The following is a 21,455-nucleotide window of genomic DNA, read 5'->3' as shown; positions in this document are numbered from 1 at the left end:
ATGTTAATGATTTTTGCTGCAAGGGATTTATCATCGGAATGAGAATAATATTGATCGTATTCTATAATAGAGGTCTCAGTTTTAGTTTATGATTTTTTTTACTGTATCTCCCTCCTCTCTCCCCCTCTCTCCTTCCTCCTTTCTCTTTATAATCTCTTCCTCTCCTCCTCCTTCTCTCGCTTCTTTTATTCGCTCTATCATATAGCATGTTTTCCACACGGAGTGGTTAAAGGGATGGTTTAGTTTTGGTTGAGAGGTGGCTTCAGGTTTGTAACTTTTTTGATGAGATAATGAAAAACCTCCTATGAAACATGAAATAATATGTAATTCCAATAGGAATCCAAGGTTTATTTGATGAAAATCGGTTTTGAAATGGCTGACATAAATGGATACTATTAAAGGTGGGACCCACCTTTTATTAGGATCTCTTTGTTTTACTTTGTTTTGGAAATGTCCATTGGAATTACATGTTCTTTCATATTTTATAAGATGTTTGAAACTTTGAATTCCTCTTAAAATGGTATGCTTTTTATTATTTCATAAATGGTTTCTCAGCGTCTTGCAAAAAGTTAAGAGCTCAATCCTCATCCCCACTAATACTATACCATCCTGTAAAAAGGCTTTGTTTGTGATTATGGGAGAGAGACATTACCTCTTTCTGAACTATCACAGAGTTCTTTTGAATATTTCTGGGAAGACTAGGAAGTGATTAGGCAAAAAACAGGGGAAAGTATGTATATGGGAGAGTATGCATAAAGTAGGCCTACTGGCATGGTGCGTCACGTAGGTTGTTCAATGGTTGTTCCTGTTTGTTGCGCGCTGCATTTCCGTAGTGAGCCTCAGGGTCTGGAAATGCGGGGATACAAACGCGATGCTTTCACCTGCTTTCTACATATAGTATCATTGATTAGGCTAGGAGGAGAACCAGACTGTTTGACCAGGGAGGTAAGACAAGGAAAGAGAGCTATCAGAACTTGTGAATCACGACCACTTTATCGCATATATGATCTTTTTGTGTCTTTCACGTAGAAGAACTTTTCATTTTTACTTCGTTTCATTTCATTTCAGTGTATTTATCAATATCCATTTTCAACAAAGAGCATGATAGCTCAAGCAAACACTTCATATTACATTTCTACGCTGCCTATTAGGGTGGGCACGGCCATGTGTAATATTGAGTGTTTCCTGCTACAAGGGCGTTATTACCACAAAGCTTAGCATTGGAAACAAAGACAAAACTGCCCGCAATAAAACTCGACGACGCGACACCAACCAATCATTATGCCACATGATCAAACACTACGTCACAATAAAGACGAGGTGAGTCCTTTGGTGCATGTCTGTTGCCCATGCATAATTAATTTACCACGCGTTTATTGGTTAACAAATATAAAGGCGACAAAAGTGAAACAGCTGTTGCCGCGATTATTTCTAGAAGCAGTTTCGATTGGAGCATGATTATTGTTATCGCTGTGATGTGTTATTATATTTTGGACAATATGCTGGCATGCGGCTTGGTCTAAATTACACTATAATAGAGAGCGCCAAGGATTTTATTACTGTATACCAATATGCCACAGCCTAGAATAGAGGCGGATCTCTCAATTCACCCAGTGCTTGTGTGCCATCATTTCCTACAGACCCAATACAGAAATACACACCTCAAACTTGAAATAGAATACCTAACCACACATATTTTTGTTTGTTGTTTATTTGTGGGCTAATTTCTATAAATCCTACACAGTACATCTTTACTGTAAGTTAAGTTCAGGATTCACGTGAGACTTGATTTCAGATTTGGGAACAAGTCAAGGATCTTACCCAACGATGGAATATAACAATATACATCGGCATTCTATTTTGGCTTTGGGGAAGTCGAGTTTTTGGTATAGCTCGATTTCATGGTAACATATAAGGCCTATATCATGCTCTTCTTGAAGCCTTGATGTGTTTTGAGTGTTGATTGGCAGAGAAAACTCCATACTGTTGTACACACTGTCCAAAGTCCTGACACAGAAAGGGTTAAGGTGCTATGGGTTTCCATTCACGTGTGGGGGCAGGGTATCAACGTTTCGCGCTCAAGGAAGAATGATATCCAAAATAGCGCACTCTGTCGCCCAAAAAGTGGCACTGTTTCCGATAATGCAACAAATCGTTATTGTTGGATCAGGAAGAACTAGAAACTCTTTGTAATCCGTGCAAACACAATGTTCGGGTTCTAAAGCACTACAATGGGGTGTCTACCATTCCTCAACACTTTCATTCCATGCTCGGCACCGCTCCATCTCAAAGACGAAATTGGGAGACGAAGAAAAAAAGTTTTACATGTCATCCAGCTTGTTTTTTTTTTCTACTTCTTTGTTGTTCAAAGTGTAATTTTTAACACTGCATTTTGATTTGCTACTCCAGCTCAAAGCACACACACTCATTGTTGCCAGCACAATCATTGAAAGAGAGAGCGAACTCCAGCAGGGACGGCTTTTCGCGTCCTAGATTACAGATGCACTCTCTTTACGAAGCACCATGGGTGTGTGCATTTTGTACAGAGTAAAGCGCATAACTTCACGGCGGTGTCGAGCATGACTTCAAAGGAGAGCATTAAATTTTTCTAGTCCAGCTGTCACACCTTCCTGGTTGGACTGACCCGATTTCTGCATGTCATTTGAACTTTGGAGCCTTTAAGAGTAGTGTATGAGCAATGAAAATAATGAATCAACTGGACAACGTCACACTTTCTGTGTGTGGCGTGCGTGTGCGTGTTTGTGGTGGTATGCTTGTTTTCGTGTTGTTGCTCTTTTGTATGCTTGGTTTGTCCTGTTTGTTTGTTTGTATGTTTGTTCGATTGATTGATTGGTTGATTGCTTGCTTGCTTGCTTGCTTGATTGATTGATTGATTGATTGATTGATTGATTGATTGATTGATTGATTGATTGATTGATTACTTTTCTTGACGATAGCGACATCCCGGAAGAAACTATCACCTTTACTACATTTCTTTGGAAGGTTCTATCGGAGATCCATGGTGAACACTTTACTTGACCTTTCCAATAAGATCACAACCCGTCTCATCTTTCTGTTCTCCTATGCATGTTGCATTGAATATCACATCACATCTGTTCATAAATGTCCGCACCGACCCCTTTTCTGATACAGTCCAGCCGAGTGTAAGGCAAAGCACATGGCTATTAATAGTGGATTATGGCAATCATTACAGCCTCGACGTGCCAACTTCGACGCGTTACGTGTGGCAGGAATCGTTTGCCGATTACTGGATATCCGGAGTGCTTTCCGCCGCCAATTTCACCCTAGTCAATGCCATAACGTACGCACAGTGAGGCTCTAAACCCCTCTCTTCACTCAATCATAAATGTATTCCAATGTCACACCCCTGGCGGGAAGCCAGACAAAAAACAAACAAACAAACAAACAAACAAACAAACAAACAAACAAACAAACAAACAAAAATTAAAAATTAAAAACCAAGAAAAAACACGACAACAAACAAACACAGACAAAACAAAGCAAAGCCAAAAAAAAAAGGTGGCCCCTGATTCAAGACCGTAGCCTTTCCAACTCGATCCGCAACACATTTTCCTTAGAAGATTTACACAGACCAACAGTATGAACATGATATACATGACACAATACTAGTGATGTTCCAAGTATGTAAAACTGTATAATCGTGGAGGTATGTGTGTTATTTCTTGTGGGGTATAATGTGAAATACAGAACTAGTAAAGCGATATCAAGTACTGAAGAAGCTTTGAGCGTGTGGATTTTGAAGTGGGCATTGAATTTCCCTCTCCCTGTCTCAGACTGTTTTTGTTCCACTTCAGATTTAGATATCACATTCCCTGACATCTGAATAAGCGAGGTTTAGAAACTTTGAGTTGGGCATTCTTCGAACAACCTTGTAACACATTCACCCGAGTGAAAGCTCAATATTGTCATTATTAAAACGTTTACGTTGGAATGGTTAGCGCTTATAAAGATCTTATAAAGATGCGGCGACCATTATCATCAATTTGATATGCAATTTTCTGAGTACATATTTCGTACGTGACCAATTTAAGTTCATAAAACATTAATATGGAAAGAATGCCTTACTTTATTCTTGTTTTCTTTCATCTTCCTTTCTAGGTGGGGTGTTTTTGTTGTTGTGGGAGTGGTCAGAGGTCTGTATGGGTTTTCTTTTTTTTATCCTGCATGTTTTCCCTGGCATGATTTGCATTTACTCAATGAATTAATTATCTACTTTGGTGAGTAAACGACATTACGTCAGTCAGCTTTTTTGATACCTTGAGTCGCCACTATTCTTCGATTATTTTCTACCATCTCCCTGGATTACCGCTGTATACATTTTTGTGCTCATACTTTGAAACACGCAGGATATTGATATCTGAGCACCAAAGCAGATGTTTTTAAGGCTTGCTTTTTTTTTCATCTTTTTTTTTAACATTTCGAATCAATACATGGAATAGTAAAGGTTGTATTATGCCAGCATATACCTTTGCAATGGACGATGGAATGTAGGTTAAAATGAAAATTGGCAGTCTCTGGCTCGTATAAGGAGACATCATGAATTCCCCAAACTCCACCAGGTCATTCAAGTTTTTATACCATAACCAGAGTAAAAAAACGTTGTGGTACAAATCTTATTAAAGCTGGACATAAAATGGCACAGTCATGGTACATGTATTATTTTTTTCGCAGTCTGTCGTGTCTGTTGCAACCAGTCTTGCAAATGCGATAAAGTGTTGGCATCATCACCTCACAACTCTCCAACAAGTAATATAAGAACGCCATACTTCAAAGATAAGCGGAGAGAGCAATTGTGGATAAATTAATATCGTCGTATTATGCTGTTGTATCCCTATCATAGCAAATAATGAGGTGTCTGGATAACTTTTCCAGCGCGCCAAAGTTAAGGCCTACATCCTTCAACGCTTAATTAGTCCGAGGTGTGCGGGTTTGAGCCTCGAATGCGTGCCTGTTGATTCCGATGGAATCTTACGGAAGGAGCAGACATCATGCAGGCGAAATTAGGTTCCTTTGAACTTTAGCAAGATTCAGGACTCTAATGTTAGGTAATATGAGCTGTCCACAGTATGGGCCAGGAAATCAGGAGACGTCGTGCATCGTCTTGAATGACTGCGTAATGAGAGCCAATATAAACATGACGTGTGCTAATGCCTGTCCTGTGTCAGAGCGTTCGGTGGGAACGTTGGTTTCACTGCCACTACATTTTGAACATGTTGCATGGAAACCAGTATGTTTTGACACTATGGTATCAAAGCATAATGACTAATGAAATGGCAGGGTCTTCTGAAAAATGCCGTGTTAACACTTAAGAGGCTACCCTGGCTATAAAATATGTCATGTTATCACAATGAAAATAGAATCTGACGCATCCCTCTTTTTTTTCCCGCAGTTGCACATTAACTGATTCATATTTCAACGAGCAAAAGGCATTGACCTAAATTATCTAAGTACTATCCACTCACTTACTTGTGCTGGTAATCTCGTGAATGAGGATATAGCAGAAAGAAATGAGGAGTTTTGTCGCAAAACGAGCTAACTCCATTTTTGTTAAACTGAGATATTTATGATTAAAGCTGCTAAGAAACAAAGACAATAACAAGAAAATTCAGGATGTTTTTAATCATAACTTTTAGAGTATTCCTTGTTATGTCACAAGTGAGGTATCAATTGGAAGGTTTAATTTTGCTGTATCTGATGATGGACTTTGAGATGTTTAAAAACGGCGCTTGACTCATTTTGCAATAAAACTCTTCAAATAGTAATGTGCGCCTAACTCCGATCTAGAACTGGGAGAAAAGTGCTGCACTTCTCGTCAGCTGATTAATCGCTTTGACCAATCTGGTTAATTAGCGGCAATATTGTGTAGCGAGAGGGATCACATTCATATATTTGCAAAGTGGAAGACCTTTTTTTGAATGAGTTCGACAAGTATTCAACTAGTGGTCGAAGAATTTTGTCTCCTTTAAAGAATCGTTAGGTCTTTCTGATGCTAATAAACATGCCACAATGACCTACTTATTTCATCCTTGGCAGGCGGCTACCTTCGCATCGTAATTATGTAATAGGCTCTTTGCCCCCCCCCCCCCCCTCCTCCAATCAAAAAGGTATACACACGCACACACGTACACACATTCATATACACCACCACCAACATCAACAACAACACTAACATTAACACCAGTACCACTACTAACTCTACAGCACAATTTTCCAATCAAGAGATGTAGGTGACTACTATAGACGATTTGCAACCTTCGGCCAGTGACGATGCAAGTGCTGCACTCTCTATTCGGGGTCGTGTTTGTCATTCAGGATTAGAAATCTCTCTGTGAATGGAAAATATCACTGAATCATAATTCTCGTTGACCTCTCGCGACCTTCGCTGGATTACGAGGCTGTTAGATGGATTTAGATGGATCTGCATAATTAGTTTCTTGACCGGAAAAACCTAAACAAATAAGGATCCCGATCAGACTAGCCTGCAAATAAGTCATGAACGAAACCATTCATGATGGATATGATATACGAAGGTTAAACAGGTCATCATTATAGGCCTAGTATACCACAACAGATAGATTAACCTCTGTATAAACTGTTTGAATCACCATAACTGCATTTTCCGCCTTGACTTCCACACAGTAATTATGCCAAGGTCGTCTATGCAATATTCAATGAAACAGCGCTAGCGCTCATATTCACGCAAGTTGTAATGGGATCGAGCTTCTTGTTCCGCTTTTGCTCTGCCTTTGTTTATTTTTTGATATGACCCAGATATCAAAACAAATATGACTTAACCCTTTCCATACTAATGAGTCAAGTGAGCACAGATTTTATTTTCATACCTACGGACAAGAAATTAATTTGGCACGCAAAGGGTTCATTTAACGCGTTTTGTTTTGTTGACTACAAAGCTGGTAAGAGAGGGTGGGGTAGCGGTCAAGAGTACAGACGGCCGAGGGCGAGAAGTCAAATTAATTTAGACCTGGCCGCCGAAATGCGGAAGGACCTGATCTGAATCACCCTAACCTCCTTCATCCGAGGAAGTCCTGCGGCTTGTCAGCCGTCTGCAAGGCGATAAATTAGACATCAAACTCTCAGGGGTACCTCTAAATTACTTGGACAAATAGACCCTGAACTCGAGGAAGTTGGTGCCTCGACCCGACAAGCCCCTGTCCATGGATGGAGCTCCATGGTCCATGGACATTTTGCTGAAAGCGTGTTGCTTTTGATGTCTTGCTAAACAGCATTTTGTTCTTGGTGGTTTGTACTTGGCGATCCGTTAATCGAAATTAGATAAACTAAACTGATTTTCTGATTTCAGAGGTAGACTAAACATGTAAGAAATTAATAAAAGACTAAATATATCTAAGTTGACACGGCCATGCAAATAAAAAAAAAAGAAAAGCTAAACCAAAACTCAATTTGGAATATATCGCGCTAAGCTGTATAGTTGTAAGCTTTTCACCCCCTTATTTCCCCCTTTCCCTCAGAGGTACCCACATGATACAAGCCTAGTCTTTTGAGTGGGTACCTCCACTTTTTTTTTTCGCAGAGTGTATATAAAATGTACGTATCTTTTTTGTACTGATCATGTAGACATGAACATTTTGTTAATCCTGTCTGGTTATGTATATTCTGTTACTCCCATGTCAAACTCATAATATTGTTTCTTGTACTTTCTGTTGGAAAGAAAAAGTGAAAATAAAGTTTGAATTTGAATTTGAAATTTTGAAAGCATATCTAAATTATGATTGGATGCTATATGTCAAATTAAAGTGACAAAGATTTCATACCAACACCAAGTGGAAACAAATGGGAACAAGATGTTTTAGAATGAGTGCAGTATAGAGGATAAGAGGGAACCTACAGATATAGTTGACGAGGTATCTGAAACGGAGAGACACAAAAGACAAGAAGAAACAGACAGCTAGAGGAAGAAACAGAAGGAAGGAAGTGAGAGATAAGTAGATAGATAGATAGATAGATAGATAGATAGATAGATAGATAGATAGATAGATAGGTAGATAGATAGATAGATAGGCATAGATAGATAGATAGATAGATGGGTAGGTAGATATAGATAGATAGGTAGATAGATAGATAGATAGATATGTAGGTAGATAGATAGATAGATAGATAGATAGATAGATAGATAGATAGGTAGATAGGTAGATAGGTAGGTAGATAGATAGATAGATAGAGAGAGAGAGAAAGAGAGAGAGATAGAAAGAGAGAGAGGGGAGGGTGGAGAGAAAGCTATACAATGTATACAGAGCGAGGCAATCAAACACTATCACGATGCACCTGTAATACGTCAGGGTTCATGGTAAGTTCTCAAACGTGACCAACATATTTCTGTCGCACATTAATGTTAGTTGATTTATTCTCGTCTTCTCGAATAATTTGCTGGTAATACTGAATTTAAGAAACAGCAAACTGCAGTGATATTCAAATATTCCCTCCCTCCCTTTCTCTCTGACTAATCAATCAGGCTTTCCTAAATTAAAAAGTCTTGTATCATCTGCAAAACACAAAGTATTTACTTGAAATAGTCCAACTCTACATGAAACCTGGTAAGGGTTGTTGGAAATAGTAGCTTTACCTTCTGTCAGGACAGTGTACAACGTTCACCTATTCGACATAACTCTAGAACACATCATAATAACATTTTCAATGCGGTGTATGTGCACTGCATGTATGAAGAGACCTGAACGGCGCTATCCCCCAACGAATCTTGAGTGCATCACACGCGACCCGTGGTGACGTGAAGAGTGGCTATTTTCAGAAAGCGGTGGCTGAGTCCTTTCTAATTTTATCTGCAGGGTTACATCTTCGTCGAGTGCCAAGGAGGAAAAAACCGAATGAAGGCTCTAAAGACCGCGTAGAAGTCAACGTGGAGGAAAATTTCCTGTCATGTTGCGGTGTGCTCAAATTTAACTGCACAAGAGCACGCACGGCACTCAAAATGAGTATCTACAATAATTGCGAATCTGATCACGAAATTTTGAACACTTTACGTCGATGAACACTGTCCTATATAAATAAGTGTGCATTCGTGTCTGCTTTAACGTTTTTCCAGTGTGCTAAAAGGCTCATTCACCTACTCAGTAAATTAACCTTTCATTCATTAGCGTGGTTTTAATTTCGTTATGACGCGTCACCTTCTGTTTTATTATATTCATTTATGTACCTGAACAATTACGTGGTATTTTATGATCTCTATATGCGGTATGATATGCTCTGAGTTTACCGAGACCGACATCCAGTTTTGTACTGGGTGTTTCAAGCTATACATCGATCTGTCATCGCGTCGACAGTGAGCGATGTTATCAGCTATAAACTATATATAGACGAAACATTCATCAAACCTGAGTGGCCTACATCCCAGTTGACACGTTAATCATTGTAGTCTGAACGATTATGTTCAAATACACGGCCGTTTCCACAAGGTAAATTCTACTGGTTGTCTACATGGCATACAAACGTACTATATACGACCTCCGGAGAGACGTAATTCAGCTCCACTAGAGGCAATTTGATATAGTTAAAAATGAAAGCTTCACCTCAACTTCTTAGCTGTAAAATCGAACAAGGAAAAGGAAGTTGCGAAATTTTAGTTCCACTTAGCAAAACGGTATATAACACATAACACAGTATTCGTGAATCGAAAAAATCATCTCCCTTGATATCCCCAATTGGTTTGAACATAAAGAGATAGTCCTAAGCTTGTAACAAAACACATTTGGTTCCCCCTTTTAAAAATAAGTGCATTGTTACAACTCTGAAGTACATTACGCCCAAAAGCTCTCCTGTTTTATCACATTAAAAAGAAAGGAAAAGTAGTTCACTACAAAAGCATGAGTGTGTAATTTTTCTTGTAGTTGATCAATTTTGACGAAATTGCAACCCTTCCCCTCAGTTTTAGGCATAAGACCAATTCTCCTTTTAACATTAAAAAGAAAGGAAAAGTAGTTCACTACAAAAGCATGAGTGTGTAATTTTTCTTGTAGTTGATCAATTTTGACGAAATTGCAACCCTTCCCCTCAGTTTTGAGCATAAGGCCAACTCTCCTCTTAACTGCTCTTTCGAGTACTTCTTAAGTGACATTAGTGATATCCGTGTGAACGAATCTCATACGTGTGCTCTTTAGTTTGATTCTCGCCTCACTTTGTAAACAACTTCCTTTAAAGGGATGATATGGTTTTAGTTGAGGTGGGGCTTCAGGTTTTCAATTTTTCTTTGTGGGATAGCAAGAAACCTCTTATGAATTACGAAAGATCATATAGCTCTAAGAGGAGTTCATAGCTCATTTGAAAAAAAAAATGGCTCTGAAATGGCCGAGATATCCAAACAAAATTACACCAATAAAAGGTGGTATCCACCTTTTATTAGGATCGTTTTGTTTTACTTTGTTTTTCTTTGTTTTTAGATATCTTAGCCATTTCAAAAACGATCTTCCTCAAATGAACAATGAATTCCTATTTGAATAGTATTATGCTCTTTAACATTTCATAAAGTGGTTTCCAAGTATCCCACAAAAAAGTTGGAGACCTGAAGCCCCAACTCAACCAAAACTATACTATTTCTTTAAAGTTCTCATGGCGTGCAGGCAAACGCGAAGTGAAAGTGAAGTGTTGATTATTGGAATTAAACTCAGCTGGCTCTGGAATTTTGTTCTATTGAAGGCGAAGTTTGCACAAATATCATGTGGATTCAGTGAAGGCAGAAAAATAAATGTAAAAAAAAGTACACATTAGTGACCATTTGAGAGAAAGTCGCATGGTCCGTTTAGAATAAATGTATCTTTATCTTTTATCTTTGCGCCACCCTCCCTATAAACTGGAAATCGACAACCCCTTGTAATGACACACCTGAACAATCATTCAAGATTTTGTTTAAATCTAAACAATATTGCTTTTTTTTTTGGGGGGGGGGGGGACGTCAAACGACCTCATGGCCTAACTCTTCCATAGATCATGGCTGACAATATAAACCTGAATATATCTCAGTGACAAGTCTTAGGAATACGTAATTATCTTTGAAAATAAAACTTTATGAAATTCGTTTTCTACTTTCTAGATATTATCGTTGTAACGACATGAGGTCATAAATCGACAACGTCAAATAATGGAAGTGCACATCACATGTGAACGTAGTCATTTCCTTTGCGGAAGCATGTATGGAGAGGAAGGGATTCGGGGAATGAAATGTTCTACGAGCGATCATGTTACAGGTATGCATGGGGATTCCAGCTGATGTACTGCTTGCAACTCAAATACTTTCGAATCGATTGCACTGTCTTCCTACATCGACACTGCCCGTGTGATATTATTGTTCATGCCTTGGACACAACCGAAGCCTATATCTCGTTCAACTTCCTGGAGTGCCCGGCATAACTTCCCTTTGCTTATGAAAACATAGCGCTGTTAGTTTGACGTGCACACCAGACTATGCGTCATGTCATGGATTAAAGCTTATTTTACATAAACGCATGAAAACAAATATTTGGGGTATTAAACGTAAAATCACGCTAAAATCATACAAAGATAAGGGAAAGTGATGATGGGAAAATAAATCTGCAATAAGACAAGTCAATGGCTTGCCGATCAGAATCGAATTGTCAAAAAGGAATATGAAATATATTCAGCTTGAATGAGAATACTAAAAGAGATAAGATAAAGTAGATATTATAGAGTATAGACATTTGATACAAATGCTTTATGAATAAACGCAATACAGCACCCTTGAAATAAGAACACTGTTGTCATCTATTTAAATGTCATTTCTTCGATTTTTACTCACCAGCCCTGGGAAGTAGGCCGCTAGTCTGTTGTTTAGACTCCACCTCCATTTTCTCGAGTTCGGTTTTTCACATGTCCCTTCCATTTCGATAGATATGACCTCAAGCTCTGTTTTGCCAATTGTAAATGCTGACTCTCGATTACAAAATGTTCCTTATCTATGTTTGTTTGTGTCTTTGTTTTCTTCACAAGCGACACAAGCTACATCGATCGCAACAAACCCGCAAAGAGCTATGAGGATTCCAGTTTCTGCTCTAAGTCTTCGTTCAGTAAATGAATAATTTTTCGTCGCGGTACATCTGTCAGAAGCCGGGAGCCGATGTAAATGTCCTGGTCACTTCTGCCGATATCCAGGGCGCTTAAAGTTTCAAAATTATTCAAGCGATGCCCACGTGAGGTGGGCACACATGTTAGTTTAATTATGTGAGGTCATTGGTACGATGAAGTAGCCCAAGCCTGCTCGGCGGCTGGATTGTTCTCCCTCTAGTATCACGCTTGGAGTTTCTTTGTCCTGCCTGAGAATCACGGCTCTACCCTCGCCCGTCATAACAAACCTCACGAAAGAGGGAAATACTGCGAGACCTATTTTGGTAACTTGTCTTTCTACATGTTACTTTTTTTCTCAAATCAGACCTGCGTTTTTTGCTCCCGTTTGTCTCCAAAAGCGCTGGAGTCGAAGAGAATGCAGTCGGATTCCCCTCAGAGAACACTGAAAAACGACCTTCAGGCGACGGACTGAATGAACGTACATCCGTGCAAACAGTTTGTGTTCGGTCCGTACACAATACTGGCATGCGAGTGATAGCTCATCGTGGCACAGCGCATTCACTCGAGCTTGTACTTAGCTCCGCCCTCTCCGATGACGTCGAGTTTTATTCCTCCAATCCCGTATCGCCTTTCCTGAAAGTTATTTTCCTCTTTGCACGCTGTGTTTTCCTCAGACTCCGAAAACACGTCGAACAGGGCTGCCATTTTGTGTCGAAACAGAGAATATCAGCAGCAGTGAAGAAGCTGTTTTCTATCGCTAGCAATATGAATTTTTGTATGTCAATGTACCGATTAGTTAGCCTACATCAAACCTTATACATCTCACAAAAGTACTTTGAAATGATTGTGAAAAGACAAAGAATAAAAAAGCGGTGTATCACACGCACAATATATCTTAACTGTAGATGTATAGCACTTCATTGTGTTTGTTTGTTTGTTTGTTTGTTTGTTTGTTTGTTTGTTTGTTTCATTTTCCATCTGAGAAAATGGCTGGAAAGCCCATATTCAGTTGCACTCATAGCTGGTCTTTCATGGGTTCCAGTTGGGTGTGAGGCGGGACCACTTCGCCGGGCTTAACACCCTGCCCTCAGCGATCTTTTACGTGCATGAGTTGTTACTCTCTCACACACGGGACCTCCATTTTATGTCCCATCAGAGGGACAGAGTGTTTTCTTCCTAGGGGATGGTATGATTACACAACGCATTGCTCAGTGAGACTCGGGAATCGAACCCAGGTCCTTATGATCTGGAGGCAGACGAGCTACCGACTAAGTCAAATCACCGTACGATTTGTCCTGGACAAGACACTTAGTGTTTAGCTTCCTGATTTTGGTCATAAGGATATCGAAAGAGATAAACTCTACTAATTGCTGCGCTCACTCGTATGGTGAGTATATCACCCAAAGAACAAACCGATTATTGGTAAGGAAAAAAAACAACAAATCGGTTGAATTCGTGGAAATGACGTATGGACAACAGTATACCATGGAGTTATAGTACACTCCACAATTATAGAATAAAACTCAAGGATCGAGTATATTTCAGTTTTCACTTCCTGATTAGGAAGACAGTTTAAAAACATCGACTTCCGCCATTGTGATGAGTTTGACATTTCTTGAAGTTGGATCTTGAAGAAAATGCCTTATTTATAGATAACGACGGTGTGAAAATACATCAGATGGGAAAAAAAAAGACAAATAAGTGAGAATAACGCGCATAAGTTATCTCGGTTTCGTCGAAAACAATAGCTTTGGGGAGGGGGTCGAGCTTTTTCATTTAAAAAGAATCTTCAAAATATCTATTTGACACTACAACACAATACATACAAATAACGTGACATATGAAATTATGCGATGCGATCCCTGCTGCCGACTTCTAATGTGCGTACAAGCGCTGGTCTATTTCTATTCAGACCAATGTGTTGTCCAATATTTCTCAAATACAGCAACAGTAACAACAACAAAATGTGTTGAAGATATATCTGTATAAAACTAATAATTTTTTTCTTACATAGAACGAGTCTTTAAGAAAATTGAATATTCACCAACAAGGGTTAGGCACCTTGTCGAACCCTCCTGCTACGTCAGATGATGAATTGAAATGTCGCCTCGAATTCGAGCTCAATAATGGAGTCTGTTCGGTAATGGAAAGAAATCACGACATATTTCCTTTCAATTTCATACGACTTTCCATTGCCGTAAGACGGAATGTTTGTTTTCTCGTCGCATATCGATATCAGGACTGAGGACAAATAAATCAAAAGAGAGTTGTCCATTGCCGTATGGTCCATGTACCCAGTATTGATCAGGGATTCCACCGGTGTAGTTTTATATCCGGGACATATCCTCAGTCATGTCCAGGACAATCTGTAATTTTGTAAGTTTGGGAGTAGAAAGACGCCAACTCTACCAACATTGAGTAATACATGTACCTAACGATGCTCTTGCCCTCAACTTACCATGTTGCGACCTTCAGCATTAGTGTTGCAACAAAGAGCACGAAATGCATTCACATCCTCATGCATCATGGATTGTCGTTGCTGTGTTTGCTTAATGAGGAAACTAAAATGATCCTTTGAACTGCTGGCATTCTGAAAGAAGTCCATGCACTGCCACATTTTTTTTTCTTCTGTTTTTTCCTTCTCAATTTGATTTCATGTCAGTTGACATTGATTCATTTTATTTTGTTTTATATCGGTTTGTAGGTAAATTCATTAATCGCTGTCTTATGTATTTTCTGAGGGTCCCACATAGTATAATCTTTGCTTCTTAGTGGGACATTTCATTTCCATCCCCATCCTTAATTAACTTGTACTGTATGCATATGTATATATTTAACAAAATACAATTGTGTTTTTCTCATTTTGTTACTCATTTTCACATGTACGTTTTTTGTCATTATTACAGATATCTTCTGCTTATACATTGTATATAATTTCTCTGTTTATTTGATGGAAATTAAAATAGATTTGAATTTTGATTTTTTGTGTGTGTATTTTGAATTACGTGTTACAATAAATTTACAAGATACGTTTTCTTGATTTAAAAAAAAAAACCGAAAGAATTATACCATATCACAGTCAATGACTTTTGATAGCATGTGGTAAATATAACCCCTAATGATACCCCCAATATAAAAATATGTATATCATCATCATCATCATCATCATCATCACAACTGATTTTAATAAAATTTCAGCTAAGATTCGATTTCGTTTCGTTTCTGTCGTTCATTATGCTGTAATTAAAAATTAGGCAACACGATGCAGTAATGTAAAAATTTACTTCCTCTAATGTGCTCACATGGCCTTGGTTCATTCCCCCTTGTGGCAGGATTTTAAAAAAATCATATAAATTGGCCCGTTTCCATACCTAACTTTATATCAACAAAAATGATTATCATCAAGGAAAGTGTGAGATGTTGTGTCCGGCGACGTGGGATGTAAACTAAACAAGAAAATTGAGAAACGGATTTAATCGAAACCACGCTAAGAAATAAGAAGCCTTTTCATTGCCCCGTTTGTTTGTTTTCCGCATAATCTCTTGCAGGTAGTGGGTCAACAGTATGTTTGTTTTGAATACCATACCGGTCAGTTACATTTTGTAATTTCCCTGTCCATCGATATGTGTAACAGAGAAAAAGGCTCACTATTCTTAGCAACTTGCTATATATCTCTGTAGGCGATTATGAAATAACTTCCTGATTACAGCGCGCTCTTCTTTCTCATTTGCTTGTGATTTTTGTTTGATTACGTGTTTTCTCCTGAAACTGCCGATAACTTGATTCTTAATCGACGAAAAGTATCACTTCGTTTGCCGTCTAGTGATATGTTTACTTGTAATGCTTTACATGTTCTTAGATCGTGACGTTTCTGAGATAATTGTGCTCTCGTCATCACTTATTTTGGGATTTCTTCTTCGATGTGGTCTGGAAGCGATATGACGAGAAAAAAAAACATCAAAGGTTGATAAAGTTTTTTTTTTCCCTTCGTCATTCTGGTACATATAGAAACAAACAAAAAAATGCAAACCATTTGCGTGATTCTATTCACCTCCGCGGCAACCATTTTAATCTCCTTAATACTTTCACTTGTCTGTTTACATCATGTGGGTATTGGAAATATCAAACACGTAATTTGAAGTGAAATCAACATTAATTGAGAAATAAAAGGCATTGCTCAAGATTTTTACAGGGTTTTTTTTTTCGTTAGTTTGGTAAATCTGAACAAATCATAGACAGTTCAGTGTTGAAATTTGCAATCTTAGGAACGGTCTACAAACATGGCGGCACCTGTTTTATAAGATATCGTGATAGCTAGTGGGAGTATTGCTTTAAAAACTTTTAAATGTTGCAGTGTTTCTTCGTCATTAGTTACACGGCTGAATAAACGACGTTTCGCCTGTGTATTTTGTTTTTGTTATTGTTTTGTTCATTGGGTCACCACAATGGTAGACATTGTATTTAAACATGAACAAACTATTGAGGCCACTCGTAGTAATAGTCCTGAAAGTCATACTACCCAGATATGGCTGAGGAAAAGAGAGAGAGGGGGGGGGGGGAGAGACAGACAGACAGACAGACAGACAGAGAGAAAGAAAGATATCAATTTAATTATTCTATGTTTCGCAATTCCTTCAAAACAAACTTCATTGTTGATTGAACATACCGCTCATGCGCAGTAGCATCTCATCAGGGAGAGTCGTATCAAATGGCTAATGGAATGATAAACCCATGATATTTTGGTTAGCTTTAGGCCCCTATTATGATGAAGAAATAAGGAAACGCTTGTGTATCACATCTTATGTATAGATAAAAAAGAGTCCCACAAACCATTTCGTCTTTGTAAATTTGTCAACAGAAAGTACAATACGCACACACTTTACGCTCGTCAACTTCTTGCAATGGAGATTTAAAAGCCGCATGCAGGCAAACATTCTTCATCCCCTGAGTTGTCAATATGTTCAAAAACAAACTAACAAACACACACAGACACGCACACACACCCAAGGGACACACAGCAAGGCAGGTAGACACCTAACTCGTGATTATACCACTAGTAAGACCACAGAGATACTATCATCGCCGTTAGCATTCCGATTATAAGACGATCCAACTCCCAACTAGGAGTGGCTGCTGTGCCAATGTACTACATGTATGTGTAATTAACCACTCTCGATTTAATGGGATCACTTCCGCAAAAGTGGCAACGATTATTTTCCAATGTATCACATGTTTTCCAGTCATGATAAGTATGAAACTTTTGTTTTAATGGGATGTCACCTGATGATCGAACAAGCATGGATTGCAAGCCTTAGTAAGAATTATGTATAGAGCCAGACAATGGGTGTGTCAATCGCGTAGCAGTCCCACGGGGGTCCGTTTCATGAAAGTCTTATGAGAGACTTTTTGCTCATAAGACACACTTATGAGAGATTTCATGAAATGGATTTCACTTCTCTTTGAAGGTCTCTCATAGCTACATATGAGCAACTCTGGCCATTCTGGGATTTATGTAAAGACTTTTATGTGATGACTTCATGAAACAGACCCATAGGGCTGTCAACCTTGATGTAAGTTTGAGTATACTGCCACCATGGCCACTGACAATCATGTCGCAAGGAACGAACATTGGTGTAGTAAGAAGTCGAACATGATGTTACGTTCGTCCCTACGCATGGACCTTTCAACAAAAATATCACATTCATGTCTGTACATCAAAAGATAATAACACAACATACCTTACCCCACACATTGTAAGGGACAAAAAGGAATACCAATAACAAAACGCAGCCCAGTACCACCCTGTAACATCTCGACTTGACATTATAACAATGAAGAATAGGTGTCGGGGCTTTACTGACATGGAGCTTACGGAGATTAGTGAGCTCGAACTTAGCTAGGGTAATAAATGTTCTTCAAGCGAAACGGTGTCACACGGTGAAGGAGTGGTCATGAGTGTAATACCTTCCCCAAAAAGAAAATTCACGAGGCACATTCGTGACTCGAGAAAACTCCCGACAAAGGACACAAAACGTTTTGCTACATATTTTACCACAGCGAGTCATTCGTGGATGATATCGATATTTTGAGGAAATGCTGCAAAATTTTATTCATTATCAGGGGTATTTTGTCCCTTCACTAGCAGTAACACTGACAATATTTCCCCCTCGTTTCCCTTTCTCATTTCATAATGAAAATGAAAATGAAATCGAATAAGTGATAATCATAAAAAAAAAAATGTCTGGCCCTGATTGCCGGAGCGCCATTAATATTGCCCTGGGCATGACATTGGCTCATTCATCGCAGTCAATGTCCCAAGGTCAACTGATATTCATTTACGTGTGTTTTATTGTCATTTTCCACTTATCCACTTTCTGACTAAAACTACATAAAAAGCTACAATGGAAATAACGTTTGTGTTAATGCAAAGGTCAAACAAGGAATAAAACGTAATACCTCAGATGACATTATCAAATAATATTGTCAATTATTGTGCCACAAAGGTGGGTAAATTTCCATGTAACATTGTGCATGGCTGTTTCTCATCCCCAAAACTGGGTCAATTACGATTTTGACTAAATTGCATGCTCTGCTCTTCTGATACAACCGAAATTGCAACTGAAAAACAAACAAAAGTAATACAACAAATTTGAGGAGTATCTTTTAACCGGGGCACATATACACGTACTTCATATTGAATCTACTTATAAGAGTGTATTACTAATGTCTTGATGTAACTTTATATAAACAAAAAGCAAATGATGATTCGTAACAAAGAGATGCATAAGTATAAGAAAGTTTCTTTCACCTTGTAAGAATTACCATTACTGACATCTCTCCCTCTCTCTCTCTCTCTCTCTCTCTCTTTGGTGATACGGATTTCATGAAGATAGCCCCTAGATCTTAACTAGACTTTATAGACTGTTCGAAAGACATGAAGGATTATGTTTCGGGGTTACAGGACATTAATCCGAAGGTTCGTTACTCCGAAAATGAAATGAGGTTCATAAATCCGAACCTTATTTCATTTTCGGTGTAACGAACCTTCCGAGTAACGATCCTCATTAAATTTAAACTATTAAACTAACCTTCGGAATGAAGAAAGATCACCCATATTTCGCTATACATACTTGGTTAATAATTCATCATCACTCACGAGACCACACACAAACACAAAAAGTGCGTGGTAAACGATTTTGTACATAAAACTCCATGAGAATTGCGATATAATTGACAGTGTCTTTGACAATATTCAAAGGGCTTTAAACTGTCTTATCTACTCCTACTCTTCAGTTCTTTCCCTTCCTTTCCCTTTCTTCCTCTTCTTCTCCTTCGTCTTTTTATAGCCTACTTCTCTTCCTTCTTGTCTTTTTTTTTCTTTGCAAACGTGTTTGCTCGATCTCAACAATTATTCTTGAACTTTCTGCATCGGTCGGAGGTTTTCTTCACAGAGGAGGTGGTCTCTTTATACAAGCACATCGTCATTTGACCTGATTAATCTGCAATTGTGGCCTTAGGCTCCAGAGAAGCATGAACAAATTTTCAGTCAGAACGTAAGGGTGTGTGCGATTGAGATGATTTCATTCATAAAAAATCAGTTAGTCAGGTCCCACTGTATACCGGCCTTGTAGCTGCCTTGTAGGAACAACAAAACGTTGCAAAGTTGAATCTATAGCAATTTAAGGTTTAAGTTCATCCGCTGCCCTCGATCTTCAATAGTGTATGTGGTACGTCCAGTTTTCCATGGTTTTCCCAAGCAGTATTATAGGTTTATTTACATGTTCCGTTTTCTCTTTTAACAAGTCCGGATGTAACATTTAAGAGAAAAGAAAGAGGTACTGGCAAAATCGTGTTTTATTTTCCTTGAATTAAGGATGTATTCTCCAAATGCAGCAAGTAGATGACGGATGCCATGGTGTACAAGTTTCATTATGATCATGAGTTGTAAGCTACATGAATGTAATGCACTATAGAGGATTGGTCCTCTTCAATCCGCCAAGGGTAATCACGTGATGATGTCATAATCATCTGGTAGATATAGTTTGATATACCCGCCACCCGACTGCTGAAGCTCACAGAAGCTTGCTACTGAGAAGACGAGATAATTCCATTTTTGGGTCCGAGAAGGCGAGAATCGAGATATGAGATCTCGTCCTCTCGTCTCCTCTTCTTCTCGGGTCCGAGAAGTCGAGTAGACGAGATTTCACCTTGCCTTCTCGTCTTTTCGGACCCGAACAGTCGAAGAAACGAGATCCCACAACTCGCCTTCTCGTCTTTTCGGACCGAACAGTCGAAAAGAGGAGATCACACAACTCGCCTTCTCTTCTTCTCGGACCCGTACAGTCGAAGAGAAGTGATCTCACAACTCGCCTTCTCGTTTTCTCGGACCCGAACAGTCGAAGAGACAAGATCTCACAACTCGCCTTCTCGTCTTTTCGGACCCGAACAGTCGAAAAGACGAGATCACACAACTCGCCTTCTCGTCTTCTCGGACCCGAACAGTCGGAAAGATGATATCACACAACTCGTCGCTTTCTTGTCTTCTCGAACGCGAGAACTAGAGAAGACGAGATCTCACAACTCAACTTCTCGGCTCCTCAGACCCGAACAGTCGAAAAGACGAGATCTCACAACTCGTCTTCTCGGCTCCTCGAACCAGAGAAATCGAGCACGAGCTATCGAGAAGATGAAGATTGGTAACATGAAAAAGCTTCTGTATCAAGCAGACAGCAATACTCCTGTAAAAAGAGTATCTGAATAACTTCATCGCGATTTTTGTGCTTATCGGCACCCCCCCCCCCGTCTTTCTCTCACACCATACACACAACACATACACGAAAACACATATATCCACTTTACTCATCCAAGCTTTTCATCTGTTTAAATACGTCCTTCCCTTTATCAATCTATCTTTCCTTGTATCTCACATTTCTATCAGTCTATTTCACTAGTTTAATCTCCGTGGTGTATTTAGTGAATAGTATTCTACTTCGATTTATTGCAAAAAGATTCGGTTCCACCGACTTGGTCGAGATACAGTGATTCTGGGAACTGACAATCGTTTTTGCATGATCGGGCACATTGTTGGACTTCTATATCAGAATTCCATTCTACTGGCACGAAATTGTACGGAATGGTTGATCACATCGCAAAACTCCAAGTCTCAGAGAGTTTTGTTTTGCTTTGCACTGATAAGTCAAAACCGTAGAGATATATACTGATGCTGATTGATATTGGTAACTCCTGCCATGAATCAGCCGCTGTGTCATGTTCCTGGTTTGTAGAAATTGGTTTGATTTTTTTTTTTTTTTTTTGAGATGACGCGTTTGGAGAAGTGTTAACCT

General features: G+C 38.9%; 1 protein-coding gene across 1 annotated transcript in view; it reads right to left on the bottom strand.

Moving 5' to 3' along the window:
* The window catches only part of LOC140238716 (E3 ubiquitin-protein ligase MARCHF8-like), a 30,445-nt gene extending 15,850 nt beyond the window's left edge, over positions 1-14,595 (bottom strand). The window contains exon 1 of the mRNA XM_072318616.1: positions 14,570-14,595. Within this exon, the coding sequence (XP_072174717.1) occupies positions 14,570-14,572 (3 nt within the window). The 5' untranslated portion in view covers positions 14,573-14,595. The remainder of the gene's footprint in view (positions 1-14,569) is intronic.
* Positions 14,596-21,455: the final 6,860 nt, after the last annotated feature.

This window comes from Diadema setosum, chromosome 2 (assembly GCF_964275005.1).
Source record: "Diadema setosum chromosome 2, eeDiaSeto1, whole genome shotgun sequence".
NCBI lineage: Eukaryota > Metazoa > Echinodermata > Echinoidea > Diadematoida > Diadematidae > Diadema > Diadema setosum.
Note: the sequence above shows the minus strand (reverse complement) of the source record. Positions and strands in the feature narration are given on the sequence as shown.